The 27,342-nt window shown below is 57.7% G+C and overlaps 1 protein-coding gene and 1 long non-coding RNA gene across 4 annotated transcripts in view; one reads left to right on the top strand and one right to left on the bottom strand.

The window, feature by feature from the left end:
* CAPN5 (calpain 5) overlaps positions 1-26,810 on the bottom strand; it is a 52,082-nt gene extending 25,272 nt beyond the window's left edge. The window contains exons 1-3 of one of the 3 annotated variants that reach the window (XM_040489437.1): positions 26,699-26,810; positions 9,538-9,782; positions 3,694-3,825 (exon numbers count right to left, since the gene is read on the bottom strand). In XM_040489437.1, coding sequence (XP_040345371.1) covers positions 3,694-3,825; positions 9,538-9,702 — 297 coding nt within the window. In that variant the 5' untranslated portion in view covers positions 9,703-9,782; positions 26,699-26,810. Of the gene's footprint in view, positions 1-3,693; positions 3,826-9,537; positions 9,783-9,988; positions 10,080-26,552; positions 26,574-26,698 lie in introns of those variants that run through there. The other 2 variants (XM_040489439.1, XM_040489438.1) reach the window with 2 other exon arrangements.
* LOC121039323 (uncharacterized) lies at positions 1,236-8,524 on the top strand. Its single transcript, XR_005794694.1, has 3 exons — positions 1,236-1,319; positions 7,193-7,382; positions 7,500-8,524. It is a non-coding gene; the product is annotated as an uncharacterized LOC121039323 (long non-coding RNA).
* Positions 26,811-27,342: the final 532 nt, after the last annotated feature.

Genomic DNA, 27,342 nt, shown 5'->3' with positions numbered 1-27,342 from the left:
CCCATCTCTGGACCTGTGGGATGCTGGGGGAGGTGTTCAGTTTCTACTGGTGGGGACCCTGGGGAGAGCCTGGTCTCAGCCTGGCCGGGTTACCGACCCCCCGGAGGAGGCTGAAGGTGGAAGTCGTCTGGGCCTCAGACACACAGGGCAGGAGGGAGGGGCGGCGAGAGGTGAGGAAGGCCCGAGTGGGAAGGGAGGAGAGGAAGGGGGCAGGAGGCTGCAGGTGGGGCTGGGCCCACTGCCATCCACAGATCTCTGCTCCGCCCCCAGACACCTTGGGAAGACCCACTAAAGCCTGGCATAGGGATGAACGCAGGAGAAAAGCAAGGGTCCAAGTTGCATATGTGATTGCAAAACTACATACTGAAAAACAAAACAAACACCCCTTTAACCCCAACTGGAAAAACTGACGAGAAGGAAATACAGTAACCCCTTAATGCTGGCTGTTTCTGGCTAAAGGAAACCTTAAGCAACGTTGTATTTATTCAAACCTTCTGTCCCCAGTACCTAGAATGGTGCTCGGGGCATAGCTGGTGCTCAGTTAAACTGGGATGAGCGAACTGCCACGACGCTAAAGGGCATGAAATGCACATGTAACAGGGGCAAGGGTGGGATGGGAACCATTTTAAATAGAACTAAAAAAGAGCCCAAGCCCTGCCACCAGGTGCCTCTCCCAGGCCGAGCCCCAGGACCGGCCACCCCCCAACACTCCCCTCTCAGACATCCAGGCCCTCACTTTCTCTCTGCTCTCTTCTCCTCCGGCCAGAGAGGCTAGGGGCAGGGATCAGGCCTTGGACTGCACCAGACTCTGGGGGAGGTGAGCTCACAAAGGACCTTGGGTCTGGCTTGGGCCAGGTCACGCTTGATAGCAGACGCCCTGTCCCACTGTCACATCCTGATTTCTGGTCCACAAAACCTGGTCACCCGAAAGCCCACTGTCCCACCCTCAGAGAATGCATAGTCAAGGTGAGAAGACCAATATGCCCCTACCAGGGATCCCACAGGAGGGGGAGGCCCACTGCCAAGGGGTGCATCACAGAACAGAGAAACAGGCGGGGCACACAGAGGTGGGGCAGGGAGGAGGATTTAACACGTGTAAATTGCCGTGAAATGCCACAGGTTTCCCCCCCCACCAACAGGCTCTTTCTTCCTCCTACAACCCTGGGGACTAGAAAGGTCAGGCTGACACCAAGGCAAGGGGTAGGAACCTGACCTGCCCGATGGCATGTAACGACATGGACCCCAGCCAGAATCACACCCAGGCCTGGCTGGTTTCAAATCCTGTGCCCGCCAGCCCCAGGCTGCACCAAGAACTAGAGGTAAGGGGGTGGCTTCCTCGAGGAGGGGGTACGGGTGTTGAGGGCCGATGCAGCAGCATGTGAGGTTAGGCAGCCCCAGAGTGAGGAGGCTGGGGGAGGAGGGGTGCAGCTCAGGCCGAGCACCCCTGTTCCATGGAGGAAACAGGGTGGGGCAGGGGAGGCCCTGCAGGGTCACGTGCCCTAAAGTGAGGGGTGACAACAAACAGGGCCCGGTCAGCAGGGACAGGAGGGGAGGCAAGGCACAGTAATAAGCTCCCCAGGGCCTCCCGCCTCCTTCTAGGACCCGGGAGCTGTCACCACAACAGCACCCGGAGGCAGAGTGCAATTAGCCAGGAGCACTTTGCTCTGCTCCAGCCCCCTGGGGACCCAAGCTCCTGGAGGTCTGCCTCCTGGCCCTTGAAGGCTCGAGACCAGCCAGGCCCGGTGCCCTGACATCCTGCAGGAGGAACCTTCAGCCCAGAGACGAACACAGACCTGCCACAGCATGGATGACAGACCTCCCGCCTGTGGGTCTGGGGCCCCTTCCTCCACTCACTAGATGGGGAGCTGCCCCAGGGCACTGCCTAAGGCCAGGCCCAGGACAGAGCACACAGCAAGCTGAGGCTCCTCCCTACAATGGCTAGAGAGCCCATTCCCCAGGAGGGGACACAGCGGGTCAGGCTCTGGCCCCACGAGACACAGGGTAGGAAAGCGGGCTGTGGGGCTGCTGGCCAGTAGCTGGGTCCAACAAATTGGAGAAGGGCTCTGCTCTCAAAACTTTCTTGAGCATTCTCTGTGCCAGGCTCCTGCTGGGCTCACCGACAAGATGTAGTCGGGCCAGCTTTGCCCAGGGGGAGCTCATCTCAAGAAGGGAGACCACAGGTAAACAGGTGATTATAGGGCAGGTGGGAAGTATAGGGCCAGCCCTGAAGGATCCCTGTGTGCCACCTCCAGCCCCAGACGGAGCCCTGACCAGACTAGGGGTGGGCTCAGAGGCAGGAGGACCTTGCTCTGGGCTCAGAGAAGGGGGCTGGAGCCTGGAATCAGGGGGGCAAGGATAGCTCTATACCCAGCGAACAGCACTGAGCCCCAACCCCAGTGAAACGATCCCACGTGTGGCTCTCTGAGGCCCTCCCAACGTGGACATCTTACAACTACCCATGTCTACAGGCTTCAGCAGTGGCCTTTGCTGAGGGCCCTACAGCACCTGTGTCCCTACAGACCATCAGGAGCCAGGCTCCAGGAATACCCACCCCAGGGTGGCTTTGAAAGGTCACACCCCCCGTCCAGAAGACACGAAAATAGAGCACCTGCGACAGTCCCAGCCTCGGCTAAGGGCACAGCTCCCTCTGATGGCTGAGGGACGCCACAGACAATAAAAACAAACGCACTGCTCCTTGGTCCCTGCTTGCCTGGGAATACCCATTATGTTGTATGAATATTAATTATCATAACACTGGCAATGCAGACACCATTCCCTGAGCACTGCACCCTGAGAACAGTGTCTCGTTTTGCCCTAACAAACTCCCTGAGAGGGAGCTACCCTCATATCCTGGTTTTCCGGATGAGTAACCGGCGCTAATAGCGACCACATGGCGAGGCGGGGGCTCCAACCCAAGCCACAAGGCCGAGGTGCCCGGAGCTGGTCAGCCCTGCCGTCAGTTCCTCGTAGGAAGAGCAGGAAGGGCCGGGGTGAGCAAGGGGCAACGACCTGTATCTGCTGACACGGGAACCCAGGATGCAGTCCCAGCTGATTACTCTTCAGAGACCAGCACTCCAGCGTCTACTCCAGCAGCCCTGCCTCCCCAAGAAGGGACCGTGCAGTGTGGGGGTAAGGGGCTGCACTGCCGAGTGCTGTCACAAGCGGGCGGAGCGTCACGAGAGAGCCAGTTCTTCCCAGCCTAAACTCTCGGTGCCGCTCGAGAACATCAGTGCTTGGAACCAAGAATCACGGAACAAAATCATCTGAACCACTCCTGCTGACCAAGTGAGGAAACTGAGGCCAAGATAAGGGCAAGGACTGGCCAAGTCTCGACAGCAGGTACTGGCAGGGGGTCTCCTGAACCCCAATGACTGGGGTCTCCACACCGCACATGATTCAGGTCGCTTCCACATTTCACACGTGAATATTCCACCAAGTGGCTACGGGGACGCTGTGGGCCCCCACATGTCAGGTGGGGACACATCCCCTGGGAGCCACACCGCTTGCCAGCACCTAGGCCTGGGGATCCTCAGCTGGCAGGTGAGGGAAAGGTGATTCTGCTGCTCAGCCAACGCCGGGAGCCCTGGTGTCACCCCACGCCCCACCCCTGCACAAGTGTTCATAAAGTCACCTCTGCAAGTTCAGGCTGCACCTCCCTTGTCCAAGCGGTGAGGGCCCCACCCCACACCTCACCTTTTGCCACAGTGACTCCCGGGAGGCGAGTGACGAGCAGGCCGCCACAAACCAACAGTTGCCCACTTGGCCCTGGTGCAGGTCGTGGGAGCTGATGCCGTCCACAAAAAGGCGGGGGTCCTCACATATGTCCTGCGGAGAAGCCAAGAGGAGACCTCACTGTCAGCGTGGAGATTCGCCACCTCCCCTGACAGACTGGGGGGCCCCCTGAGCAGCCAGTTGGTTTTCTCCGAATCCAGCTCCCCGCTCACAGCAGGTGCGGCCTGGAATGCCCTTCTCCCATCGCCCGACTGAAGAACTCTGCCCTTCTCCCAGAGGTTCAAATTGATCAGATGCTATGGAAGGTCTTTGGGGGACTGGACCCTGGGTACCCCCTTTCTCCTGCCCTCCATGGTCTTCCCCAACCAGCCAGGGGTCGGTTCCCATCATGCTCCTCATCCTCCAGCATCAGCAGCCCTGCAGCACCCACACCAGCCCACCCTCAGGGCCCCCCTCACAAAGAGGGTGGGGCCCCAGGGGGGAGACGAACACCCCACAGGTGATGAACGAGTGGCAAAGGCAGGGAGGAGCTGGGAGCTGACCGTGCCAGGCCTCATGCGGGCACATCCTCAGGCTACCTCGCTGGATCCTCAACCCACCCCAAGAGTGTGGGGTTGTTACTCTATTCTATGGATAAGCAATGAAGGTTCAGAGAAGGGCAGTGATTTGTCAAGGGCACACAGCACGCAATACTGAGCAGAGCCGCTGAGCAGACATCCACAGAGCTTCTGGAATGCCTTTCGTGTGTCCAGTGTGGGCCCAACGGGTCAGCAGGGGCAGGGGCTGGGCATGACGGCAGTTTCCTTCCCCTTCCCAGTCCGGGTCTCTGCTTGGGGCATGCGTGTGCCCGCCTGTGTCCCGAAGCATCTATACTCCACGGAGCTGGGAGGGAGTGGGAGGTGGTAAACACTGAGACATACCTACCATGTGCCAGGCATCCTGCTGGCACCACGATCAATCCTCACCTTGATCCTGAGAGGTGGGTACTGTGCCCATTGTACAGATGAGGAAACTGAGGCCCAGAGAGGTTGAACAACACGCCCCAGACACACAGCTGGGTCTGCCTCCCTATCAGCTGGTTCAATCACAACCCAGCTACTGAGGTCCTACCGCACGCAGCCAGTAGAAGTCAGCAGAGTCAGGAAGATGGAAGTCAAATTCCTGTTTCCCATTTACTGGCTGTGCAACTTTAGGCCGGTGGCTCAACCTCTCTCAGCCTCCATTTCCTCACCTGTGCAAAGGAAGCAGATGATTATTCCTGCAGGGCTGTGTAAGGACTCCATGGATTATGGAAGCTGGGCACTCAGCAGGGAAAACGGGGCAAAGGGCTATCGGTCCTCACTAAGGCATCTGGGACTCCGGTTGTCACCTCTGCCTGGGAAAACCTGGGTTTTGGAGGGCCAGATTAAAGGCCAAAACTCCCCCGAGGGTGTGAACAGCTCCAGATAGGACTCCAGGGTGACCCAGAGCCAAGCCACAATTATGGCTTCCCCACAGTACAGACTGTGGGATGCCACAGGTCTGAGTAATATTGCCCCAGGTCACGGAAACACGGCAAGGCTGTGCTATCAGGAAGCAAGGGCAGCAAGAAGCCTTGCCTCCCTCCCCGCTCCCCTCCTTATCTTATTTCCTAGTCTCTGGCCCACACCCAGCTAGACTGGAGCCAGACGGAGCCATGACTTAGCATCTGCCTCCCTAGAACGGCAGGCAGGGTGGGAGTGGAAGGGCGCCTCATATCCGCAGATCCCAGCCACAGCCCCAGCACGGGAGAAGAGACAGCCACCACTTGGCGTCACCAGGGTCTGCAGAGATGACCTCCTAGTACCCCTCCCCTTCAGATCTTCCCGCCAAGGCCCTGGACAGAGACAGGACGGCCCATCCGTTCTCAGAGGAGGATGCTGAGGCCCAGCAGGCAGTGACACTCAAGGTCACCAGGGCCAGGATCTCAAGACCTATGTCTAGCCTTCCACCTTTCTTGGGCTATCGAGTAGGCACAGAGCACAGAACTAGTCAGGGAGATTCCGGGCCAGGGGGAGGGCCCGTGAGGAGGAAGAGCTTGACCCCGTCATGTGCCCACAGCTAGGACAGCAGGAACCCAGGCTGCCGGGAGGCGGTTACGCCAACACAGCAGGCATGGAGAGGGTTGGTGGCTAGGGAGGCTCGACTCCAAATTCACCCCAAGATGGGATCCAGCCACAGTGCTGAGACGCACGCCTTCTGACACCATGCTCCTCTGGGCTCCCGGCCACCTCTCTCCCGTCCACACGGTCCACACTGAGGTTTGCCTTTGGGCCACCCCACCGGCCTGCGAGCTCCAGGGCAGGGCCTAGGCCCGACTCCGCCCACCCCACAACCAGGGCCGGGAGCAGGGCTCGGCAGGTTCTGCTGGGGCTGTAGGCGAGAGAGGGCAAAGTGGCACACAGGACTGGACCGGTCAGGCAACTGCTGTGAGCCCCAGGCCAAGCCGTCCCCCAGGGCTAGGAGGTGACAGCTCCTCTCCTCCACACATTTCTCTCTGGGGCATGGCCTTCTACGCTTTCTACGGCTTCTACGCCTGCAGTCACCTCTCTTGCCTCTCAGCCTTCAGCCAGTCAGACCGGCTCCACCGGACACAGTTCAGAGCCCAGAACCATCTCCCTCTGGGGCACAATAAGAACCTCGGGTTTGCAGGCCCGGTGCACAAACAGGAATGCAGCAAGACAGTGGACCCAGGGCACATTCTGCCTCCCCTTCCATCCTGCTCATCTGTCACCTCCCTCTGGGGATCTGAGATCGCGATAGGAATCGACCACACGGCCGGGGAAAGGCCCGGGAAGGAAGCAGTCCCTCTGCCTGCCTGGGACACAGGAAAAAAGGGCAGGTTCTCAGGAGCACTAGCCTGTGCCCCACCCCCTCTGCAACAGACCTGCCTCTCCATCCCCCATCCCCTGCTTCGCCTCTCTTCCCACAGCAGTCCCCTCCTGCTAGGCCACCCAAGCACATGCACAGAAGGGAATTTTTCCGGAGGGGTGGTGCAGAGGCCCAGACGGCTGGCCCTGGTGAATCTACCTGTTCCATGGCACAGGGGCCTACCATCCAGCACAGCCCAGGAGTGGGGTCTTCGCCAAGTGCTTGCGTGATGAACATGAGCCCAGGGCTCGGGGCTGGGGACCACCAGGCCACCTTGGGAGAATTCAGGGAGGTTCTAAAACACATCTGTTTGTGGAACCCCTACTTGTTCCCTTTGGTTCCCTTTGGTCCCTTTGGTTCCACCAAAGGACCTACATGCAAACTTATCCTCCAGGGATGGGGAGAGGCTGGATGGGGCAGCAGGTACTCTGTCCCCACAGAGATGAAAAGGGGCCCCTACTAAGGCCCTGAGCCTGAGAGAGGAGGCAGCCCTTCATACCTCCACACTCTCGGGATTCCCCCTGAGTCACAGGCCTCGCTGACAGTGTTCCTCTCTTATCTCCCTGGCCAGGACTGTGGGAGGCCAGCAGGCCTTGCCAAACTGGAAGGAACAAAGAAACAACGAACCCAGAGGAGTGAGCCATAAGACAGGTGCCCTGGGTGGGTAATGAGGCGGACGAGGCCTGGCCCCACCCACAAGACAGGGGTCTTTCCAGGCAGGGCGAGCTCTGGGTCCTCAACCCGGGGTTGGCAAGGAGCAGGTGGGTGAGAGAGGGAGCCGGTTTGTCATGTGTCCCCCTTGTGTTGACACCACAGATACCTCAAGTCCTTTCAACCTCCAGCAACCATGATCAGCAAGTTATTCTCCCCATTTACAGATGGGGCAACTAAGGCCAAGGTCATACCTCCCACGACCCTGCCGGGAGGGAGGGCCAAGTCCACCTGAATGAAAAACCAGCCTCCGCATTCCATTTTGGGAGAAAGCAAGAGGGCAGCCAGCAGGGAGGGAGGCTGACTGAGGAGATCCTCACGAACAGAGAGGCCATGATACTGACCAACCTAAACGAGAGGGGCTGAAGGTGACATGGGAGAAAGAAGGCCTTCCCAGGGGCTGCCCAGAAAGGGCTCTTTGCTCTATTTGTAAACAGTCAGGTCACAGGCTCGAGGAAGTAGGACTCCATGGAAACACGGCCGCCTCAGGACAAAGTTCCATCTCACTGGCCAAGAACCAAACAGCTGGGAGTTCATGGTCACCCCACTGGGCTAGTCTCGCCCCACCCACCTGAGGCAAGCCGGGCCTGACTTTCTGCTCCACCAACCGCCCATCCTGACGGTGCGGTGAGGGCCTGCCCGATATTCGAGCCTGCACCACCCAGCAGGCACCGCTCACACACCCACCATCCTGCACACCCCGATCCACACAGTCTGGCCTCCTCATCCAACACCACTCGGCCGTGCCTGGCCTTGAACCGCCTCCCAAACCCAGAACTGATCCCCCACAGCCACCTCCGAGCTGCACTCGGGCATCTCCCAGCCTACACCAACCACCACGGCAGGGGCAGCTCTGCTCCTCCTCTTTCAGTGTCTAGAAAGGACCGGACACCAAGCCCAGTGGGGAAGGCAGTGAAGAAGGGGGCAGCATGGCAGGACTCCCAAACTGGCCGGGAAAGGGGCCCAGAGAGGGCAGGTGACTCCACCAGGATCACACAGCAGGGGGAGGCCGAGCCCAGCCATGTTGGCATTTCCTCCTCTAGCACAGCAAGCCCAGCTTTCCCCGGCCATGCCTCGCCAGCCTCCTTCAGAGGCGCAGATCTAAAATGTCTGGGTGCTGGCCAGAGGGCAGGACAAGGGCAGCAAAGGGGTGGAGTGAGGAAGGCAGAGAGCTCAAGTGTCTCCCCCTCCAACACACGTGCGCGCGCGCGCGCGTGCGCGCGCGCACACACACACACACACACCCAAGGCCTCACAAAGGCCCTTTGAGGCTGGCCTCCTTCCCCACCCACCAGACAAAGGAGGAAGAGGAAGGCGTGGGGGTAGGGGTTCTGAGAGGCAAGAATCTTGTGGCCAGGAGGCTTCTGGGAGTTCTGAAGAATCAAGGCAGCTCACAGGGCCAAAGTGAAAGGTCTGGTGTCAGGGTGGAGGGCCAGGCGAGGCAGGACTCCTGGGTCCCAGCCTGGCTCTGTTACCGACTCCCTGGGCAATCAGGGGATTGCCTCCCCCTTCTGGCCTCAGTTTCTCCACCTCTCAGGTACCCCAGTCCAAGAAAATACACAGGATTTTTTGAAGTGGAAGGGACTTGAGATCATAGCCTAGGAAAGGGACATGAAAACTAAATTCCATTTTCCCAAGATGTCTAGGAGGCTGGAGGGAAATTTGTAAAATGCAAATCTGACCCGATGCGGGGCTCGAACTCACGGACCCCGAGATCATGACCTGAGCCGCAGTCGGCCACTTAACTGACTGACCCACCCAGGCGCCCCAGGTGCTATTGTTTTTCACTACTATTAACTACTTACCATAATAAATACTTTCATTTGCAGCAAATGACTGTTCCAAAACCATCACAAAAATAATCAGCAAACTCCTTACACTTCACTGTCACTCTACATTTTACTAAAAATAGGTCACATCCACATTCACCTCATTTTTGGCCCAAAACCACCCTGGGAGAAGGGTGGCAGGGCGGAGGGCCCCATTTGCCCTGTGAGGAAGTTGAGGCCCAGAGAGGGGGCGAAATCCTGGCCAGGCAGTGATGGCCACAGGGTCAGGGCCCGTGCTCGTGCTCCCTATCCAGGTGAAACCCCGCAGCAGGAGGGTCCTCCACTTTCTCAGCCACCCGGGGCCTCAGGATGACCAGCCACCGCCCAGTCCCCCGCAGGCTGCTCGCCTCAGTTCCGGTTGCGACCAGACACTGACCTTGGGCCGCTTCCACCTGACAGTGGGCCCCGGGGTGCCCTTGTAGTACAGGGAGTCATCGGTGGCCGGGAAGTTGGGGTCCTCGAAGAGCACCTTCCTGCGCAGACAGGCCCGCTTCAGGGCGGAGTAGTTCTGGTCCTCGTAGGGCTTCACACACGAGAACATGGTGGCAGCTACCCCAGCAGGGGAGGCCGAGACAAGGCAGCAGAGAGCTTAGGTGGGGACGTGGGTGGCTCCGGGGGTACCTGGGAGGACAGGAAGGTGAGGAGATCATCACTTACCGAGGACTGGAGGACCCAAGGCACATGGAGTCGGGTGACCCTTGTGTGCCCTCCCTGTGGCCCTGTGAAGCGGCCCCCTCATCCCCAGATGACAGGCCAGGAGCCGAGAGGCTCAGAAGCAGGGACAGACACAGCTGCTACTTGCACAACAGGGACAGGAACCAACTGACCTGACTCCACATCCTGAATCCTCTCATTTCTGATGCTTAGAGGGGGCGCCAGCCCACAGGCAGGCCAAGGGCACAAGCACAGTGATGCTGGGGCTGCCTGGCCACACCCACCTGCTCCTTCCTTTGTCACCAGCCTTTCCTAGACCTGCCAGGGCCGAGTCAGGCTCATGGCCGACTCAGCAGCTCCCTAGCTGGTGCCGCACACGCAGGAAAGCAGCAGCACTGCCTCCAAGCTTCTCTCCCCTGGACCCTCCCCGCGTGGTAAAGGCACATTTCTGTCCCCCGTGGAGGGCGCCCCCCTCCAGCCAGCCATCCATCGTTTACATTCTCTGTCAGCCCCACCCTCCAGCAAGCACTGCCTTCTGGAATAAACATCTCCTCCTCCTCAATCCTACTGACCTAACCTCCCCTGAGGCCCCCCGTCCCTCACTCCTAACCTCCCATCCTCCCAAGCCAGACTCTCGCTGATGACCTCCCAGACCTCACAAAGGCTCACTCCTGAACAGTCTCATCTGGGTCCCCAGGGGCGACGGCACTGCTTCTGGCTCCTCCCCCACCTCTGGCCTCCCTCTTCCCCTGGGGGCTCTGGGGGGCTCCTCCCCCACCTCTGGCCTCCCTCTTCCCCTGGGGGCTCTGAGGGGCTGCACCAAGCCGTGTTCTGCTCACCATCTCTGCCCGATGACCCCCATCTCCCTGTGTTCAGCCTGGGCCCCTCTTCTAGGCCCCCAACCGGGCCACCCCTGTGAGGTCCCGGGGTGCCCACAGCCATCAATCCCAGACTAAACCCTTCGCCTCCCTCCACACCTCCCCAGGATTCCGGTCCCAGGAAGCAGGACCGGAAGCACCCATTAGACCGGAAGCCCCCAGAGAGCAGGGTCCACTTGGTTTGCTCCTCCTGTGCATGCGGCCCCTGCACCGAGATCGACACAGAAGGAGGCTGTACACGTCAGCATCCTCCCTGCAACCCCCCTCAAGCTTGTAGCCACAGGTAACCAAACTGGAGGGCCACTGACCGGAGCGACAGGGCCAGAGAAGCCCTTCGGGGGGGGGGGCAGGGTGGGGAGGGGCCTGACGCATGCTCAGAGGACCAGGATCTGACAGCCCCTGTATCTCAGACTCTATCTGGGCTGCTGGCAGAGCTCCACCCCCGCCGTCCGGGTCTACGCAACCTGGGGCCTGCCCAGGCAACACTGCAATCCCACTGGGGCACAGGCCCTGACTTCCCGGCCCAGCTGAGGGAAACCGAGGCAAGGTATGCTGGCTTCTGGGGTGAACACAAGTTTGAAAACAAGACTGACGTGGATGCCAGTCCCAACTGCGCCTCTCACCTGCCGTGTGGCCTTGAACAAGCCTCCCTCTCTGAGTGCGCATTTTCTCAGCTCCACAATGGGAGCGATATTGCTTTAAGAACTGGAAGATGCCATTGCTGAGAAAACGGCTTAGCAGGCCAGAGAGAGGGGGATGAGAAGAGGAGGACACAAGTCACCTCTCATTGCCAAGGGAGCAGCTCCGTCTCTCCGGCACCTGCCACGTGCAACCCAGCAGGCAAGAGGCAGTATAGGAAAACAGTGCTGGGAAGTCGTTCATCGCGTCCATTTTTCAGGAAAGAAAACTGAGACTCAGAGGAGGGGCCTTGCCCACATTCCATGGCAGAGCCTGGACTTGAACTCACATCTTTTGGTGCCTCCACCTTGGTCTGGTGACCCCGTGGCACAGGAGAAAGGGCTGATTCCACACACTATGGCTGCGCCAAGTTCACGGGAAGGGAAAGCCGAGGGATGTGACGGGGAAGGGAGTAGCAGGAAGGGCAGGAGGTGAGATGGGCGGTGAGTGTGGAACTCGGAGGGGCAGCAGGGAAGGACACACGGCCGCTTCACCTTCTGCCCCTCATCCATACGGGGCCTGCTTGCTCCGCTGCTGTGTGACCTCAGGCCAACCACTTAACCTCTCTGGCCCCGCCTCTTCCAGGAAGGCCCCAAACACTTTCAGCCTGGGAGGCCTTAGGGAAAGAAGAGGGGAGCCTGGAGAGCCAGCCCCTGGACTTCTGACACACAGCCACTCAGGGGAGTCATTAGCATCACAGCTTCCAGCAGGGCCTGGTCAGGAAGCAATTAAAGCTGTAAGAATGAGATCAAAGAAGCTGAAAGCAGGATCCCAGAAATCAGCTCTAGCAATTCCGAATTCAGAGCCCAGAGGGCCCAGGGAGAGGGAGCAAGCTGGCTGAGGCGGCACAGCCAGGTCACGGAGAATGAAGATTCTGGTGGCCCTCCAGGCCACATGGTGGTCAACACTCCCAGGAGGCTCTGCTCCCAGGGAGGCCGGAAACAGGAAAGCCTGGCTGGGCCCAGGCCAGGAGAATGGGGGCCAGGCCTGGCTGAAGGTCCAGCCCTGGCTCATCTCTCCAGCCTCACCCCTGCCAGCAAGGCTGCCCCAGCCTACTTAGGCCAGGCTCTTCAGCCCCAGCCTTTCTTTGCACAGCTTGTACCTCATGGCGACTGTCCTCTCACACCTTCGGCATGCCCCAAGAATACCTCCCACTCCACGCATTGAGTCAACACTCCCACGGGGTCATGGAGTCAAAATGAGCTCTGCCCCCCCCCCCCTCCCCATAGCTGCAGGCATCACTGCTGAAGGCCGCGGGGAAACCAAGAGTCAGGAAAGCCGGCTTCCAGATCTGGGGGCTCTTCTCGGGGCTCTTCTCTCTGGGCCTGAGTTTGGAGCATGGCACACCCCGCTTCTGAACGTCTTCACACTGTGTGTGAACCCGCACTGACAGGAGAGTCCGAGTTTCCCAGCTGCTTTCAGCAGCCCTCTTCCCTCTGCCCCTGCCAAGCTCACCCCACCCCTACCATTCTCCACGCCACGTTCAGTGCTCCGAACCCCCTGCAGTTCCTGTAGCTGTTTACTCGGAGCCTGTGCACGCACCGTTCCTTCCACATGTGCATACCCGGGGAACCGGTCATCTTTCAAGGCTCAGCCCAAGTGCCTCCCTCCCACCCCCAGCCCGTCTCCTCTCCCCCTCCACAGGACGGGAAAGTCTGTGACGGCACCCATTACATCATGCCCCATCTGCGTAGGACTTATCCACCTCCCCGGCCCAGCCTACACCCCTGCAGGGCAGGGCCCGTGTCTGGCTCCTCTCTGTAACCTCAGGGTCCAGCACTGGGGGCAGGTTCAATACATCTGTATTGAGAGAGAGCCAACACGGGGGATGTAGGAATCCCTTCGTGGATGGGAAAAACAGGCTCAAAGCGTGGCAGGGACTACCAGAGAGGGTCAGCTTGCCGCATCTGAGCCGCACCAGCTCTCAGGTCCTGAAGGCAGGGCCTGCCCCTTCCCACGGCCCCCCTCCCTCCGACTCCCACTGCAGCACCGTCACCCCTGCTGTTGAGGGCGCTTCACAGCTGCACCCGGACACTCCAGGCAGCCAGCGCTTCTCCAGCTCTCGGCGGAGAGCTGGCTCTAGTTCCCCAACATCCTACGCTGTGAGACCCTGGACAGGCCACAACACGTCTCTGGTCTGCATGGTCCTCATCTGGAAGGAAGTGCTCACGTGCCAGGGTCTCTGGGAGGACCAAAGGAGACACTGCCGCACAGAACTGCATTTTGTATGCTTCGATGCATGTGCTCCTGAGGGATGTCGATGCTGACGTCTGGGATGCACCTACAACGTGTCCACAGCCCTGCCAGGAGGGCGAGAACAATTCAGGCTTCCGCCCCCAAAGCGCTTCATGGTCGAGTGTGGCCAGAAGACACAAGGCACGTGGAATAGGTCACCTCGGAGATTCCGGCAAGAGCGACGCAAGGAGGCCTTCACAGAGGCCTGGTCCCCGAAGTCAGTTGTTCTTTAGGAAAGGCCATTCCAGGCAGAGGGAGCAGCTCAAGCAAAGCGTCAGCGGCAGGCAGTGCGAGGTGATTCAGACGCAGCCGGGCACAGTGGGGGCTGCCGACTGAGCACAGGGTGCTAACCTGGGTCAGAACGAGGGCCTGAGAGCACTCACCAGGGAGCTCAGAGAAACCACTTTTCTGGCAGGTCAGTAAGACTTGAGCTCGAGTCCTGACCGCACCACTTAGCATATCCTTGGACAAGCTGTTAACGCCTCTGAGCTGCTATGTATCAGCCCCACCTCGTCCCAGCTTCTCAGGTGACAGGGAAAGACAGGGAAAGGTGCCCTGGGCACCTCACCTTGGAAATGGTGTGTACCCATTCCCAGGCGGCTGTGGCCCCGGCTGCTGTTGTTCCCTGGGCCTCGAGAGGTGGTGGGCACAGCCCCGCTGTGCACAGGGTGGAGTGAGGGCTCATCTGAGGTCACACTGAGCCAGCTGCGGGAGGAAGCTGACGCCAGTGAGCCTTCCCTCGATGCTACGGCCACCACAGCCAGGGAGGAACCGGAGAGAGAGTCTGGTCCCATTTTATAGATGAGAACATCGAGGAATGTGTCCCAAATCCGCCACCCATTAGCTGGATCCCAAGCTTCCAGACTCCTTATCACACCAGGGCTTTTCAAAGCAGGGCCCCGATTAACACTGTGATCACTTTAGGGGGTACTTTGACGTGGCAGTAAAGACGTCAGTCAGAAAGCTGTTCCCCATCCCGTTCTCTCTCAAGGACTCTCTCTGAAGGAGAATTCGGTTTGGTCCAGCGTGTCAATCCCTTGTGGCCTCTGCGCACCTATACTTGCTGAAGGAGGATCAGGCCGGGCTCAGAACACCAGCATCTGGCCAAAAGTGAATGGATTTTTCTGCTGTTTTTCTTTTATTTTTAAGTACCAGTTACCTTGTACCTATGGAGAGTAATACTGACTTTCTTTTTTTTTAAGTTTATTTATTTTGAGAGAGCGAGAGAGCATGCACGCGCGCGCGTGCGCGCACACACACACACACACACACACACACACACACACACCCACGAGCAAGGAAGGGGCAGAGAGAGAAAGAATCCCAAGCAGGCTCTGCACCCAGCACAGAGCCCAATGTAGGGCTCAATCTCACGACCCTGAGATCATGACCTGGGCTGAAACCAAGAGTCAGACACTTACCTGACTGAGCCACCCAGGCGCCCCATTACTGTCTTTCCATTTACGGCAGACGGTTTCCTTTAAGAAATACTAAGGACAAAGGAAGTTGACTTAAAGAAAACAATGAAGTTCACAGTGGTGTCGGGGAAGCCTCAGCAGTACACGGAGCCCTGGAGGGCAGGGTGCAGCTGAGGAAGGAGCAGGACAGTGGTCCAGAGCCCTGCGGCAGGGGGCAGGTCACCTGACCTCTCTGGGCCTTGGGCCTCTCCTCTAAGAGGTAGGATAATGAAGCCAGCACACAGAGGGCCAAGAACAGCCACGGCCATTTGAAGAAGAGCATGCTAGAGCAACACTAGCAGTTAATAAGCCCTACCACAGGGGCACAGGGTGGCTCAATCAGTTAAGCATCCGGCTCTTGGTTTTGGCTCAGATCATGATCTCACAGTTTGTGGGTTCGAGCCCCACGTCAGTCTCTGTGCTGACAGCTCAGAGCCTGGAGCCTGCTTAGGATTCTGTGTCTCATTCTCTCTCTGCCCCTCCCCCACTTGTGCTCTCTCTCTCTCTCTCTCTCTCTCTCTCAAAAATAAAAAAAAAAATTTAAAAAAATTTACAAAAAAAAAAAGACCTAAAGACCCATCATAAAGCTCTAATAATTTAGAAAGTGTAGTATTGGCACAGGAGAGACAAACAAACCAATGGAACATGGAATGCCCAGAAAAAGGCCACAAGTAGGACACCAGGTTTATGACAAAGGACATCATGGTGCATTGGGAGAAGGATGGTCTTTTCGATGAGTGGTGCTGGGTCGACTAGTTAGCCATATGGAAAAAGATTCATCTTGACTCGTACTCCCCCATTATACACAAAAAACAGTTCCAGGTAGATTGCAAATCTAACCAAAAGGGAAAACAATAAAGCTTTTTGAAGAAAACAGAAGAAAAAGAGCATACGGGAGGAAGCAATCAGCAAAATTAAAAGGCAGACTATGGAATGGGAGAAGGTACTTCCAAATGACATATCTGGTAAAAAGTTAGTAACCAAAATCTATAAAGAACCTATCAAATCCGATCCAACACCCAAAAAACAAACAACCCAGTTAAGAAATGGGCAGAAGACATGAATATTTTTCCAAAGAAGACATCCAGATGGCTAACAGACACATGAAAAGATGTTCAACATCACTCATCATCAGGAAGAGACGAATCTAAACTGCAATGAGATTATCACCTCACACCTGTCAGAATGGCTAAAATTAACAACTCAGAAAACAACAGATGTTGGTGAGGATGTGGAGAAGGGGAAAGCCTCTTCTACTATTGGTGGGAATGCAAACTGGTGCAGCCACTCTGGAAAACAGCATGGAGGTTCCTCAAAAAGTTAAAAATAGAACAAGCCTATGATTCGGTAATTCCACTAGGTATTTACTCAAAGGATACAAAAACACAGATTCGAAAGGGTACGTACACCTCAATGTGTATAGCCGCATTATCAACAATAGCCAAATTATGGAAAGAGCCCAAGTGTCCACCGACTAACGAATGAATAAAAAAGATGTGGTAGGTGTATACAATGGAATATTACTCAGCCACCAAAAGGAGTGAAACCTTGCCATTTGCAACGAGGTGGATGGAGCTAGAGTGTATTATAGTGTATTACGCTAAGAGTAATAAAGTCAGTTAAAGACAAATACCACGATTTCACTCAGATGTGGAATTTAAGAAACCAAACAAATGAGCAGATGGGAAGAGGGGGGTAAGAGAGAGGGAGACAAACCATGAGACTCTTTACAACAGAGAACAAACGGAGGCTTGCTGGAAGGGTGTTGGGTGGGGGACAGGCTACATGTATGATGGGTACTAAGGAGGTCACTTGTTGGCATGAGCACTGGGTGTTACACGTAAATGATGAATCACTAAATCCTACTCCTGAAAACAATACTACACTACACATTAACTAACCAAAATTTAAATTACAATTTGAAGAGAAAAAGAAGAAAGAGATTATGTCCAAATGGCCGATAAAATGAGAAGAAAAAGCCCTCAACTGATAAAATGAGAAGAAAAAGCCCTCAACTTCGCTAGTCATCAAGGAAATGCAAATTAAAACCGCGATGAGATACCGCTACACCCCCACCAGAATGACTACAGGGAAAACCACCACACAGACACACAGACACACACACACACACACACACTTCCTAAGCACACAACTCTTCCACATTGACGGTGGAAGTATGAATGGGTACAACCACTTTGCAAAACCACCTGACCCTATCTATTAAAGCTGAACAAAGGCATCACTCGGCAATTCTACTCGTAAGTATACAATGAAGAGAAACACAAGCACCTATTCACCAAAAGGCCTGTACAAGAATGTTTATCACAGCAGTGTTTGTTACAGCTGAAAATCGGGAAAAAAACCCCAAAGTCCATCAACAGAAGAGAGGATAAATACAGCGTTGCAATGGAATAGCATCCAGCAGTGAAAATGAACAAATGATTGCTGCACGCAATTCCAGGGATGGATCTCACACGCAAAACATTAGGCAAGAGAAGCAACACTGCGATCCCATTTATGTAAAATTGGAAAGCAGGCATAACCCATCTCTGGTGACTACAAGGCAGGACAGTGGCTATCTCTGGGAGAAGTGACTGCAAGGGGCCTGCAGGGACTTCTGGATCTCTGATAATACTGCTTCTCGATCTGGGTGGTGCTGCATGGGTGTGGTCACTGGGCTGTGCGCCTGAACTTCATGCGGTTCCACAGGGCAGTTATGCTTTAATAAGATGTTTAATAAAAAGCCACTGCAATGGCCCTAAGAAGAAGGGCTGGCTGAATCTAATGGCCCCGATTCTGCCAGGTCTGGACCCCTGGAGGGGTCTGGCACCCAGTGTGGGTGGGACAACCTGGGGTGGAGAGCAGGGAAGGAGCCCCGTGCTGCGTCCTGGCCTGGCCTTGTTACACACAGGCTGTGACCTTCCGCGGGCCTCTGCCTCCATCTTTCAGAACACTGTGGCTTTGACACTGGGAGGGCTCGAACCCAAGAGAGGGTCCCACAAGGTGAGGTTGGTACCCTTGTACCCCAACCAGGCACACACCTCCAAGGTCTCCTCTCTGAGAAGGGGGTGCCAGTCCAGGACCCTAGGAGACACTCCGGGGCAGGTGCTCAGGGAAAGGAGCTGGGTCAACCCAGAGTGGCAGTGTGGGTGGAAGAGGTCACAGGTGAGGCTCACCGGTCCTGGAACATCAGCAGACACTGGGCTCCCTCTGAGGTGACAGAGAAGTGAGGAAGGTGCTGAGGCAGGTGAGGGACCTGAGACCCGTCTGGCTGTCACATGGAGAAGGCACTAGCAAAGTTCAAGCCTAGGGGTGCCTGGGTGGCTCAGCCGGTTGAGTGTCTGACTGCAGCTCAGGTCGTGATCTCACAGTCCGTGGGTTCGAGTTCCGTGTTGGGCTCTGTGCTGACAGCTCAGAGCCTGGAGCCTGCTTCGGATTCTGTGTCTCCCTCTCTCTGTGTCCCCGCCCCCACTCGCACTCTGTCTCTCTCTCAAAAGTAAATAAACGTTAAAAAAAAAAAAGTGCAAGGCTAGAGCAGTAAAATGAGAAGGCAGGCCACAGGACTTGAAACGACAGACTCGTGTGTAAATGGAGGGAAGGCAATTTCTAGAGCTGCATGAGAGGGAGACTCAACTTTCCTTGGTGAGCAGCTGGTTGTGGGGGTGAAAGGGAGAACACAGGAAGGCCCGCTGGGGGTTCCCCCTCTGAGCCGTGATTGCCCATACACCACAGTGGGGAGCCCGATCCTGCAGCCTGAGCCCGGCACAGTGGGCTTCATCCAGCGCCAGCCAAAAGAACCAACGATGCCCACACCCACAGCCCGGCAACCAAAACCTCTCATCCATCCCCCCACCTCCCTTCCTCGACCTCCCACTACAGCCCACTCTAGGCAACAGGTGCGGCCCCCCCCCCCCCCCCCGTCACATGGTCAAAGATGGACAGAACAGCTGCGTCTGATTCAAGGACACAGACAATGCCAACGTTCAGATCTTTGCTGACACCCATTCAGCTGGGCCTGAGCTAACAAAGAGGGTCAGATCCTCAAAGATGTCCCAGGGGAGGAGGAGCACAGACAGACAGACAGACAGACACGACATATACCACGAACCAAGCCAGATACTCAGCGGTCAGTGCCCCCAGGAGTTAAGGCGTGCTGCAGGTTGGTTCACAGGGACAGGAAAAAGGGTGGTGTCCCTTCCAGAGGGAACCAGAGCAGGGCTTGAAGGCTGGGCCACACCAGGCATGGGGAGAGCAGGCAGGATGCACTTGAGACGGAGGGAGGCCAGGGTGTGGAGTGGTGAATGGGGAAAGCTGGCAGGACCAGCTCTGCGCGGCTGGGATGCCAGGCTGCTGGGCTCGGGCTCATCCTGAGGCCACAGGGGAGCCAAGGAGGGGCGGAGGGGGTAGACGCTGAGGAAAGAGGCTGAGGCAGCGACCCGGTCGGGGACAGCTGTGGCCTGAGCCGGCACAGAGCAGGCCAGGTGCAAGGGAGAAGCCTGGAAAGGGAGAGCCTCAGCGTTTGGTGACCTCCAGGTTGTTTGTATGGTTTTAGCTTTGTGCGTGTATGCACCCCCTCTTATCCCACAGCGCTCCCCCGTTCTCCTCTTGCCCCCCGAGCTACCATTTCACTAACAAGCTGAAGGCATCTGTGTGTATTCTGGCCTCTGGCAGGTACTGGGGACCAAGGAAAGGATGGCAGGGGAGGGGAGGGAGAGTGTGTAAGGAAGGCGAACTGGGCCACAGGTTCATACTCCAGTTCACGCTCATGAGGGCTCTGGGCTCCAGCAGCAGGGCCAGGGGGCTGGGCCCGGTGAGTCACTCCAGCCAACGCCAGGCAGCCTGGCACCGGGGCTGGGAAATCCTGTCTTTCTTCTCCACTCCCTTCCCCTTATCGTTCCTGCGTCCGAACCAGTCTCCACCCAGCCGTGGTGATCTTTTCAAACACAGAAACCCAATGCTTGAAGTACACGGAGGGCCTAAAGGGCAGGGCCAGGCAAGTCTGGGGCACAGGGTCTCTCTCTGGTCCTGGGGCGCTGATGAACCCCCGGCAGTGCACTTGAGGGAAAAGCCAGCTTCGGGGCTGGCTCGCCGTGTGGTCCTGGCTGAGTCCCGAGGCCTCCGGCGCATAGCTGTTCCTCACTGGGCCGTGGGTCCCTCGACAGGGTGCTGAGGAGCCCGGGCACCCCAGCAAGCAGGCACACCTGGGAGAGGAACCTCCAAAAGGGGGGTTCCAGCCTGGGCTCTGCTGGGGTGAGGGCGGGGACAGGAGGAAGCTGGGACAGAGGAAGGAGCCACACTCCTGGAGGCGGGGGCTTCCCTGGGCAGGGGCTGGGCTCCAGGCAGGGCGAGCAGCTGGCTCACTGGTTTGGGCACTGAGAACCCCAGGGCCACTGGTCACCCTAGCTTGGAGCTCCCAGCCCCGCACCACACCCTGCCTGCTGAGAGAAGGTGCTGAGGGAGGCATAGATGCAGCTGGGAGCCACCCACCAGGGGCTGTTCTCTCTCCTACCTGGGTGGGGGTGATATTTGGAGCCGCAGCTCCCTCCCCACAAGGGAAACAACCTGACAGAATGAGAGTTCATCAGGTCACTGAAGCCACCTTGGCTCCCCTGTGCTGTGTGACCCCAGGCAAGCCTCTGCCCTCCCTGGCCTGCCGGTTCTCACTGTTGCATGGGGGAAAAGGGGACACTTCTCGCTTTTTTTCAATCCGCGGAGTTTGTCACCAGGACAGCCTCTTTTCCTGCTTCCTGAACAGGCCGTCTGTGCTTCTGGCACCACGTACCTCCAAGACTCCAGCTGGAAACATGCTGAGATGGTACCCATTTCTCAGACGGGGAAACTGACACTCGATTCCTAGGTCAAGCTCCTGCACGACCTCAGAAACGAGAGCTGTACTATCTTCATTGCAGATGAGGTCTAGGGCTCACAGAGGGAAAGGATGCATTCCGGACCGAGTCAGGGGCCTGTCTCATGTCAGGGCTACGCTCCGCCTGGCCTTCCATCCCTCCCTCAAACAAAGACAGCGAGCGACCCACTCATCAGCCCCTGGGAGCTCCACTCAGTGAGTGCACCCTCCCCAACCTTCCCCCACACCTGCCCGATGCCTGGCCAAGGACGCGGGCAGGAATCAGGCAGGGCTCCACCTGGGAGGTCCACCTGATTGAGGAGAGACTGTGCCCCCAGTACCAGGCTGAGAGATCTGGCTCAGAAAGGGGCACGGATTCATTCAGACAGGGCATGAAAGGCTCGCGGAGGAGGTAGCATCTCAGCAGGATCTCAGAGTGGGGTGGCTGTGACTTCGAGAGGTGGAAATGGAAGGTTAAGAGGAAGATGGAACATTCTGGGAGGAAGAAACCATTTAGGCAAGGCTGGAATACCAGGAGCGAGGGAGAGGGAGAAGAAGGCGCTAGCACAGAAACATTGCCACAGCCGGGTAATGATAGTCCTGAAAGCCAGGCTAAGTCCCCGGGAGGGTGCCAGCATCCGAGCTGAGCACCTGGAAGGCTCACAGGAAGCTGGGATGGAAAGAAAGCCAGGACACAGGCAGACAGACCAGACTATAGGAACAGACCCTGAGAAGCAGGGCCTCTTGTGGCACGGCCTTGGCTGTGGGGTTGGTTAAAAGGGAGACCCTGGCCAAGGCAGGGTGTGCAGCGTGCAGGGCAGGGGCTCTCTGGCTGGGGCTCTCGCTGGAGGCAGAGGTAGAGGACAACCTCACCCCGGAGCAGAGGTGTGCCGGCAACACCCACGGGGTCTGTGCACGGCTCCGCACCACATCGTGTGCCTGCTAGAAAGCCCAGACCGAGGAGGAATGGGCCTCAGAATGTCCCATCCACACCCTCATCATCCTCAAATGGGGAGATAGTCGCTTCTTCGTGCCTCAGAGTTCTTTCGCATCTGTAAAATGAAGGTCTGCTCTACTGGCCCAGCTCCCCCCACACACCTCTGCCCCAGGAGGGACTCAGTCCCACTGGCCTTACTCTACTCATCTGCAAAATGGGGCTCCTACCAGGCCCAGGGTGATGGTGAGGATCGAGTGACCCTCCACAGCCCTGGGTTTGTTGAATAAATGACCACGATGAGATGTGCACCACTCTGAAAGGCCTGACGTACTGTCAGGCGCAGGACAGGGTCTGGTCACTGGGGCAGCCCACGGGGACATGCCAGCACACTCCCCTCCTCCAAAAATCCCTGAGCTCTGGCTACCATGGTCTCAGGCTGGGCTCTAGGGCCAGAGGTGCAGCAGCCCGAGGCTCTGCTCACGAAAGTTCCTAGGCTAGGGAAGGAGGGGGAGGGGAGATGGAACACCGAGGATGAGCACAGGGGGGAAGCCAGTGTATGTGGGTACCTGGGAGGGGCATCTCATTGGAATGGCCTGCCACAACGGTGAAATCGGTCCCAGTGGCAGGCTGAAGAATGCCACCCCACCCAAATATCAATGTCCTAATCCTTGGAACCTGACGATGTTACTTTATGTGGCAAAAGAGATTTTTTTGCAGATGTGATTAAGGATCTCGACTTGTGGAGATTATCCTGGATTATCCAGCTGGGCCCTAAACATAATCACAGGTGTCCTTATCCAAGGGAGACAGAAGGAGATGTGACGCCAGAAGAGGACAAAGCAACAGGACAAGGAAAGCAGAGGGGCTGGGGTCATGAGGTCAGAGGAAGGCCAGCAGCCACTAGAAGCTGAGAGAGACAAGGACCAGATTCTCCCCTGGAGCCTCGAAAAGGAACCAGCCTGCCGATACAAGTTTGGTTCCCCTACGACTCATTTCAGACTTCTGACCTCCAAAAGCGTAAGAGAACGAACTGGTGCTGTTTTAAGCCGTTAGGTCTGCATTCATCTGTTACCACAGCAAAAGAAAACAAATACCATTCCTGAAGAAGATCGTGGGCAGGCATGGATGTGGCCTCACACCTCTCTGCTCAAGGGAGTGAGTGAATCAGCTAGCGATACTCATCCTGAATTGCTTCAATGTAAAACAAAGTCACTCCAAACTTCTGTGTCTTAGTTACTGGTAACAAGCCGCTTGGGGCCCACCGCACCTGACCAGCATAAATGATACAGCAGCAGGCAGCACGCTGGCGGGTGCAGGCCACCAGGCTCTCTCTGCCTTTTGTCCCCCAGGATACAAGATCCTGTGGCCACCCCCTGAGCACACCCCATCACTGACGGTTAGCTGAGTACCAATGGATGGGCTTTGCTCCGGCCACTAGCCCCTTCTTCCACAAGACCACGTGTGCCCCCACTGTGGCAGAAAACCACAGCACTCCCCCCCCCGCCGCCCAGGCCACCACAGCCTCAGCCACTGGCACCCTCAGACCTCTACAGCCCTGCCCCAGGAGAGCTGGGGCCCCCAGAAACACATCTCTGAACAAGTAGAATGGGAAGCAGTAACTCAGGCCAGGACAGCAAGCAAATGCTCACATTCCATTAGCTTCCTGTGTCCAAGCCTGAGGGCGGGCTTCCTACAACACCCTGGATTAAAATCCCAAAGGGCCTTAGCCCATTTTGCCTTTAGTGAGCAGGGAAAAGCAGGCCCTGAGGCCAAGGGAAGTGGGCAGCCTGGCCTAACTGAATGCAGTCCCAGGGCGTCACCATCAACCGGGAAAGAAGCCACCAAACCGGGGCAGGTCTTGAAGGAGAGGCCCGGGGGACCACTGCCAGCCAAGAACTGTCCTGAGTAGCAAGGCATGAAGGGGCAGAAGAGGTCTCCGGGGGGACTTGAGGGGTGGAGGGAAGGGGCTCTAACGGCACTTAAAACTTGAGGACGGGGCAGCCCAAGGGTAGGGAGGTTAAGAGAAGACCAGCTGTGGACAGCTGTCCCCATGTGTCTGCACAGGCCCCAAAGCGGCTGGCGGGTCTCCCCAGGTCCCCAACTCTGAGGGGTGCAGACCTGCCCTCTGCAGCTGGGGGAGCCTAAGGCCTGCTGCTGAGCTTTATGTATGACCGTTAGGGGGACAGGAGACTTTGAGAGGCCCAGGGACTTGGATGGGCAGATAGGCAGCAAGACCACTGACTGGAAGCTTCTGAGCCTAGCTCTCCACACCCAGTGAAGACTGAGAGGAGGGGCTTCCACTTCAATGGGAGGAACTCTTTCTCCTTTTCCCTTCTCCCAGAGTTTCCCCCTCCTTGCTGTGTGGGCTGTCTCCCCCAGGGAAGGGACTAGGCGATACCAAATATCAATTACTGTTGACCTTGAACAACGATGGGGGTTGAAGCAGGGGTTAGGGGTGCCGATTCCCGCACGGTCAAAACCCCACGTGTAACTTTGGACTCCGCCAAACTTTACTGCTAATAGCCTATCATTAACCAGAAGCCTTACCAATAACATAAACAGTTAACACATACTTTGTACGTTGTATGTATAATACGTTGTATGTACAATACGCAAAGCTAGAGAAAAGAAAATGTGATTAAGAAAATCCTAAGGAAGAGAAAATACATTTACAGTACTGTAAAAAACCCATGCAGGAGTAGACGCATGCAGTTCAAACCCGGGTTGCTCAAGGATCCACTGTACTATTATAATGGCTATCAAACACCAGGTCCTTAGTGAAGCACTTTCAGCGACACGATCTCCCTTAATCATCGTCATTCGATGTCATCGACTCCCTGTCATCAAGCAGTATTCATCCCTGGGCACAGGTAAGGGCAGAACCAGCCTCAGAGAAGAAGCCTGGACACAAGGACAGGCCTGCAGGGAGGAGATGGTAGAGAGAGGCTTTTCTGTGCCCTCTGTGGGCTCCACGCCAGCCTCCTGTTCAGGGACCAGGGCTTCAGGGCTGTCCTGAGAGCCTGTGGAGAAGGCAGAAGCAGCCAGAAGGCCTGGGGGCAGTGTCCTGGACGTTGCCGCCCAAAACCCACAGGCCTCCCACAGTCAACTTCCATCTTTGACTTCCCCCGGTGGTGGCCCCATCTCCAAAAGGGCTCCCCGACCCACCCTCCCTCTGCACGAGGGCCGTGTGCACCCCCTGAGCATCTCACATTCACACTACCCCAGCTCTGGGAATCTGTTATCAGATCCCCTCCCTAGCCCTGGGCGGGGCCTGGGCAGAAGAGAGGCAGAGGAGTGGGGAGAGGGCCTCTCGCGGCCCTGGCCTCCTCCTCACTGGACTCTATAGTAACCCGCTCAGCACAGAGCCAAAGAAGGATGACCGTTCTTGTTCTCAGAGGCACATCTGACCATTTAAGGCCCTTCCCCACAGGGCTACCACTCAGTTTCACACCTCCAGGCCTTTTCCCGGGCCTGCAATGCCTGCCCCTTCTCTTCTGCTTGCTGAATTGTTCATCCTAAGACCCAGCACCGAAGTGTCTGCACTGAAATCTCCCCCAACTCCCAGGCAGGTCCCTGCCCTGGGCCCCAGTACTGGGTGTATGCTCACAGGGGCTTATCTGTTGACCCATCTGCCTCACCAGTCAGAAGGGAGGCTCATCAGGGCAGTGACCCCACCTCAATGTCCTGGCACCCAGCTCTGGACTGGCCTGAGGCAGCTGCAACTGTGTCCACCCTACCCTGCCCAGTCCCTCAGCCAGGCAAAGCAGCCAGGCCTCCCCACTCCTACCCCAGGACTCTGGGGACTGGAGCAGGGACCAGGCCCAAAGTCCCTGGGAAGTCTCAATCCTTGCAGTAGAACACGGTGGGTTCCCCTAGGAGGCCTCACACTCAGGGTTGGCTGAGCCCTACTCTCAAACCTCTCTCTTCCAGGAAGTCTACCCAGATTTTTCCCTGGAATGGTTGGCCTCAGCACTATATTCTCCAACGCTAGTACAGGAAGAAGATTCTGACCTGTGAGCCAAGCTGACCTAGGTTCAAATCTTGGCTCAGCAGCCCTGAGAGACAATTTTAGCTCACTTCATCCTCTGCCCTACCCTCCTCATCCCTGTGAGGGCTGGGGCTGATTGGCTCCACATGAAATGAAACATGGACACACGGCACCTGTTACTGATCTCCTGTCCTACCTCACCTCTGGACGCCAGGTGGGTTTCCCCAGGTCCCCAACTCTGAGGGGCGTAGGCAGGATCAGAGAAGCCCAAGATCCATTCTCTCCCAGATCTCCCCACCTCCCCCAGCCCAGAATGACACGCGGAAGCCTAGCAGCCCAGGAAAAGGCCCTTATCGAACCAGGGAGGGTCAGGGCGGGAATCGGCCTGGGCCCTGCCCCTTTCCCAAGCCTCCAGGGCCAGATTGAGGGGGGCATCCAGAGGGGCTTGTGGAACTGAACGGATGGAGGACTGGGAAGAGAAGAGGAAAGAGGAATGGTGAGGAAGATGAGAAGAGACAGTCAAGCCCGGGGCGGGGGGGGGGGGGGGGGGGGGGGCGCCAGCCCCCGCCCCCCCCCCCCCCCCCCCCCCAGGGGGGGCCACCCCCCCCCCCCGGCGGGGGGGCCCGCGGCGCCCCCCCCGCGGGGGGGGGGGGGGGGCCCGGATTCTCGAAGCCCCACCCCCACCCCATCCCGCCCCGGGCCTCAAGGACCGCGCTCACCTCCTTCCTCCCCCGGAAGGCGCTCCGGCACACCTATTCGTGCTCACAGGGCACGCACCGGCCCGCGCCGCACCCGCACACACACCTCCGAAACACACACGAACACGCGCGCTCGCACACGCCTCCCTCTGCGCAGCGCCTCCTACCTGCCGCGCCGCCGCGGCTCCGGCGAGACACGGATGCAGGGCACCGCGCGGCCGCGGGAACCCAGGCTGCACCGGCCTCCGGCTCGGGCCGGGGATCCGGCTGGGGCTGGTCTGGGGCGGGGGCTCGAGCTCCGACTCCCAGGCTGCGGCCCGCCCCGCCCCGCGGCCTCCGCCCATTTGGGGACAGAGGCGTGGTCTCCAGCGGGGCGGGCGTGCCAGGCTTGCTGCGCAAGCGAACTGGTGCGGTGCCTTGGGGCGAGCTCGCTAGGGGGTGGCCGCCGGTTTCCCTCTCCCGGGTAGGAGGGGACCTGGGGGCCGCATGGCTCGGCCCGACCTCTCTCGGCTAGATCGGGCCCCCGGTCTCCCTCCTTCCCTCCCAGCCGCCCTAGTTCTGCTCTGGAGTAGCTCCGGAGCGCCCGAGGGCCGAACTCAGGTCTACTCTGCTCGAAGGTTCTGCGCCAGCCCCGCACAAGGCTTGCAGGCCGCCCCCACTTCGGGCATGCATCTTGTGTGGAGAGTCGCGCAAGGCCAAAACAGGGGCCTGGGAAAAGAGGGGCTTGAAGAGGCGAGCTCCCATCTCTTCCCCATTTCCAAGGTTCGGGATGAGGAGGGGGGCTCTAGAGCCCGGGGAGGCACACACAAAG

This window comes from Herpailurus yagouaroundi, unplaced genomic scaffold (assembly GCF_014898765.1).
Source record: "Herpailurus yagouaroundi ecotype Mexico unplaced genomic scaffold, PumYag 180, whole genome shotgun sequence".
NCBI lineage: Eukaryota > Metazoa > Chordata > Mammalia > Carnivora > Felidae > Herpailurus > Herpailurus yagouaroundi.
The sequence above is the reverse complement of the archived record's forward strand: the minus strand, read 5'-3'. Positions and strand labels throughout refer to the sequence as shown.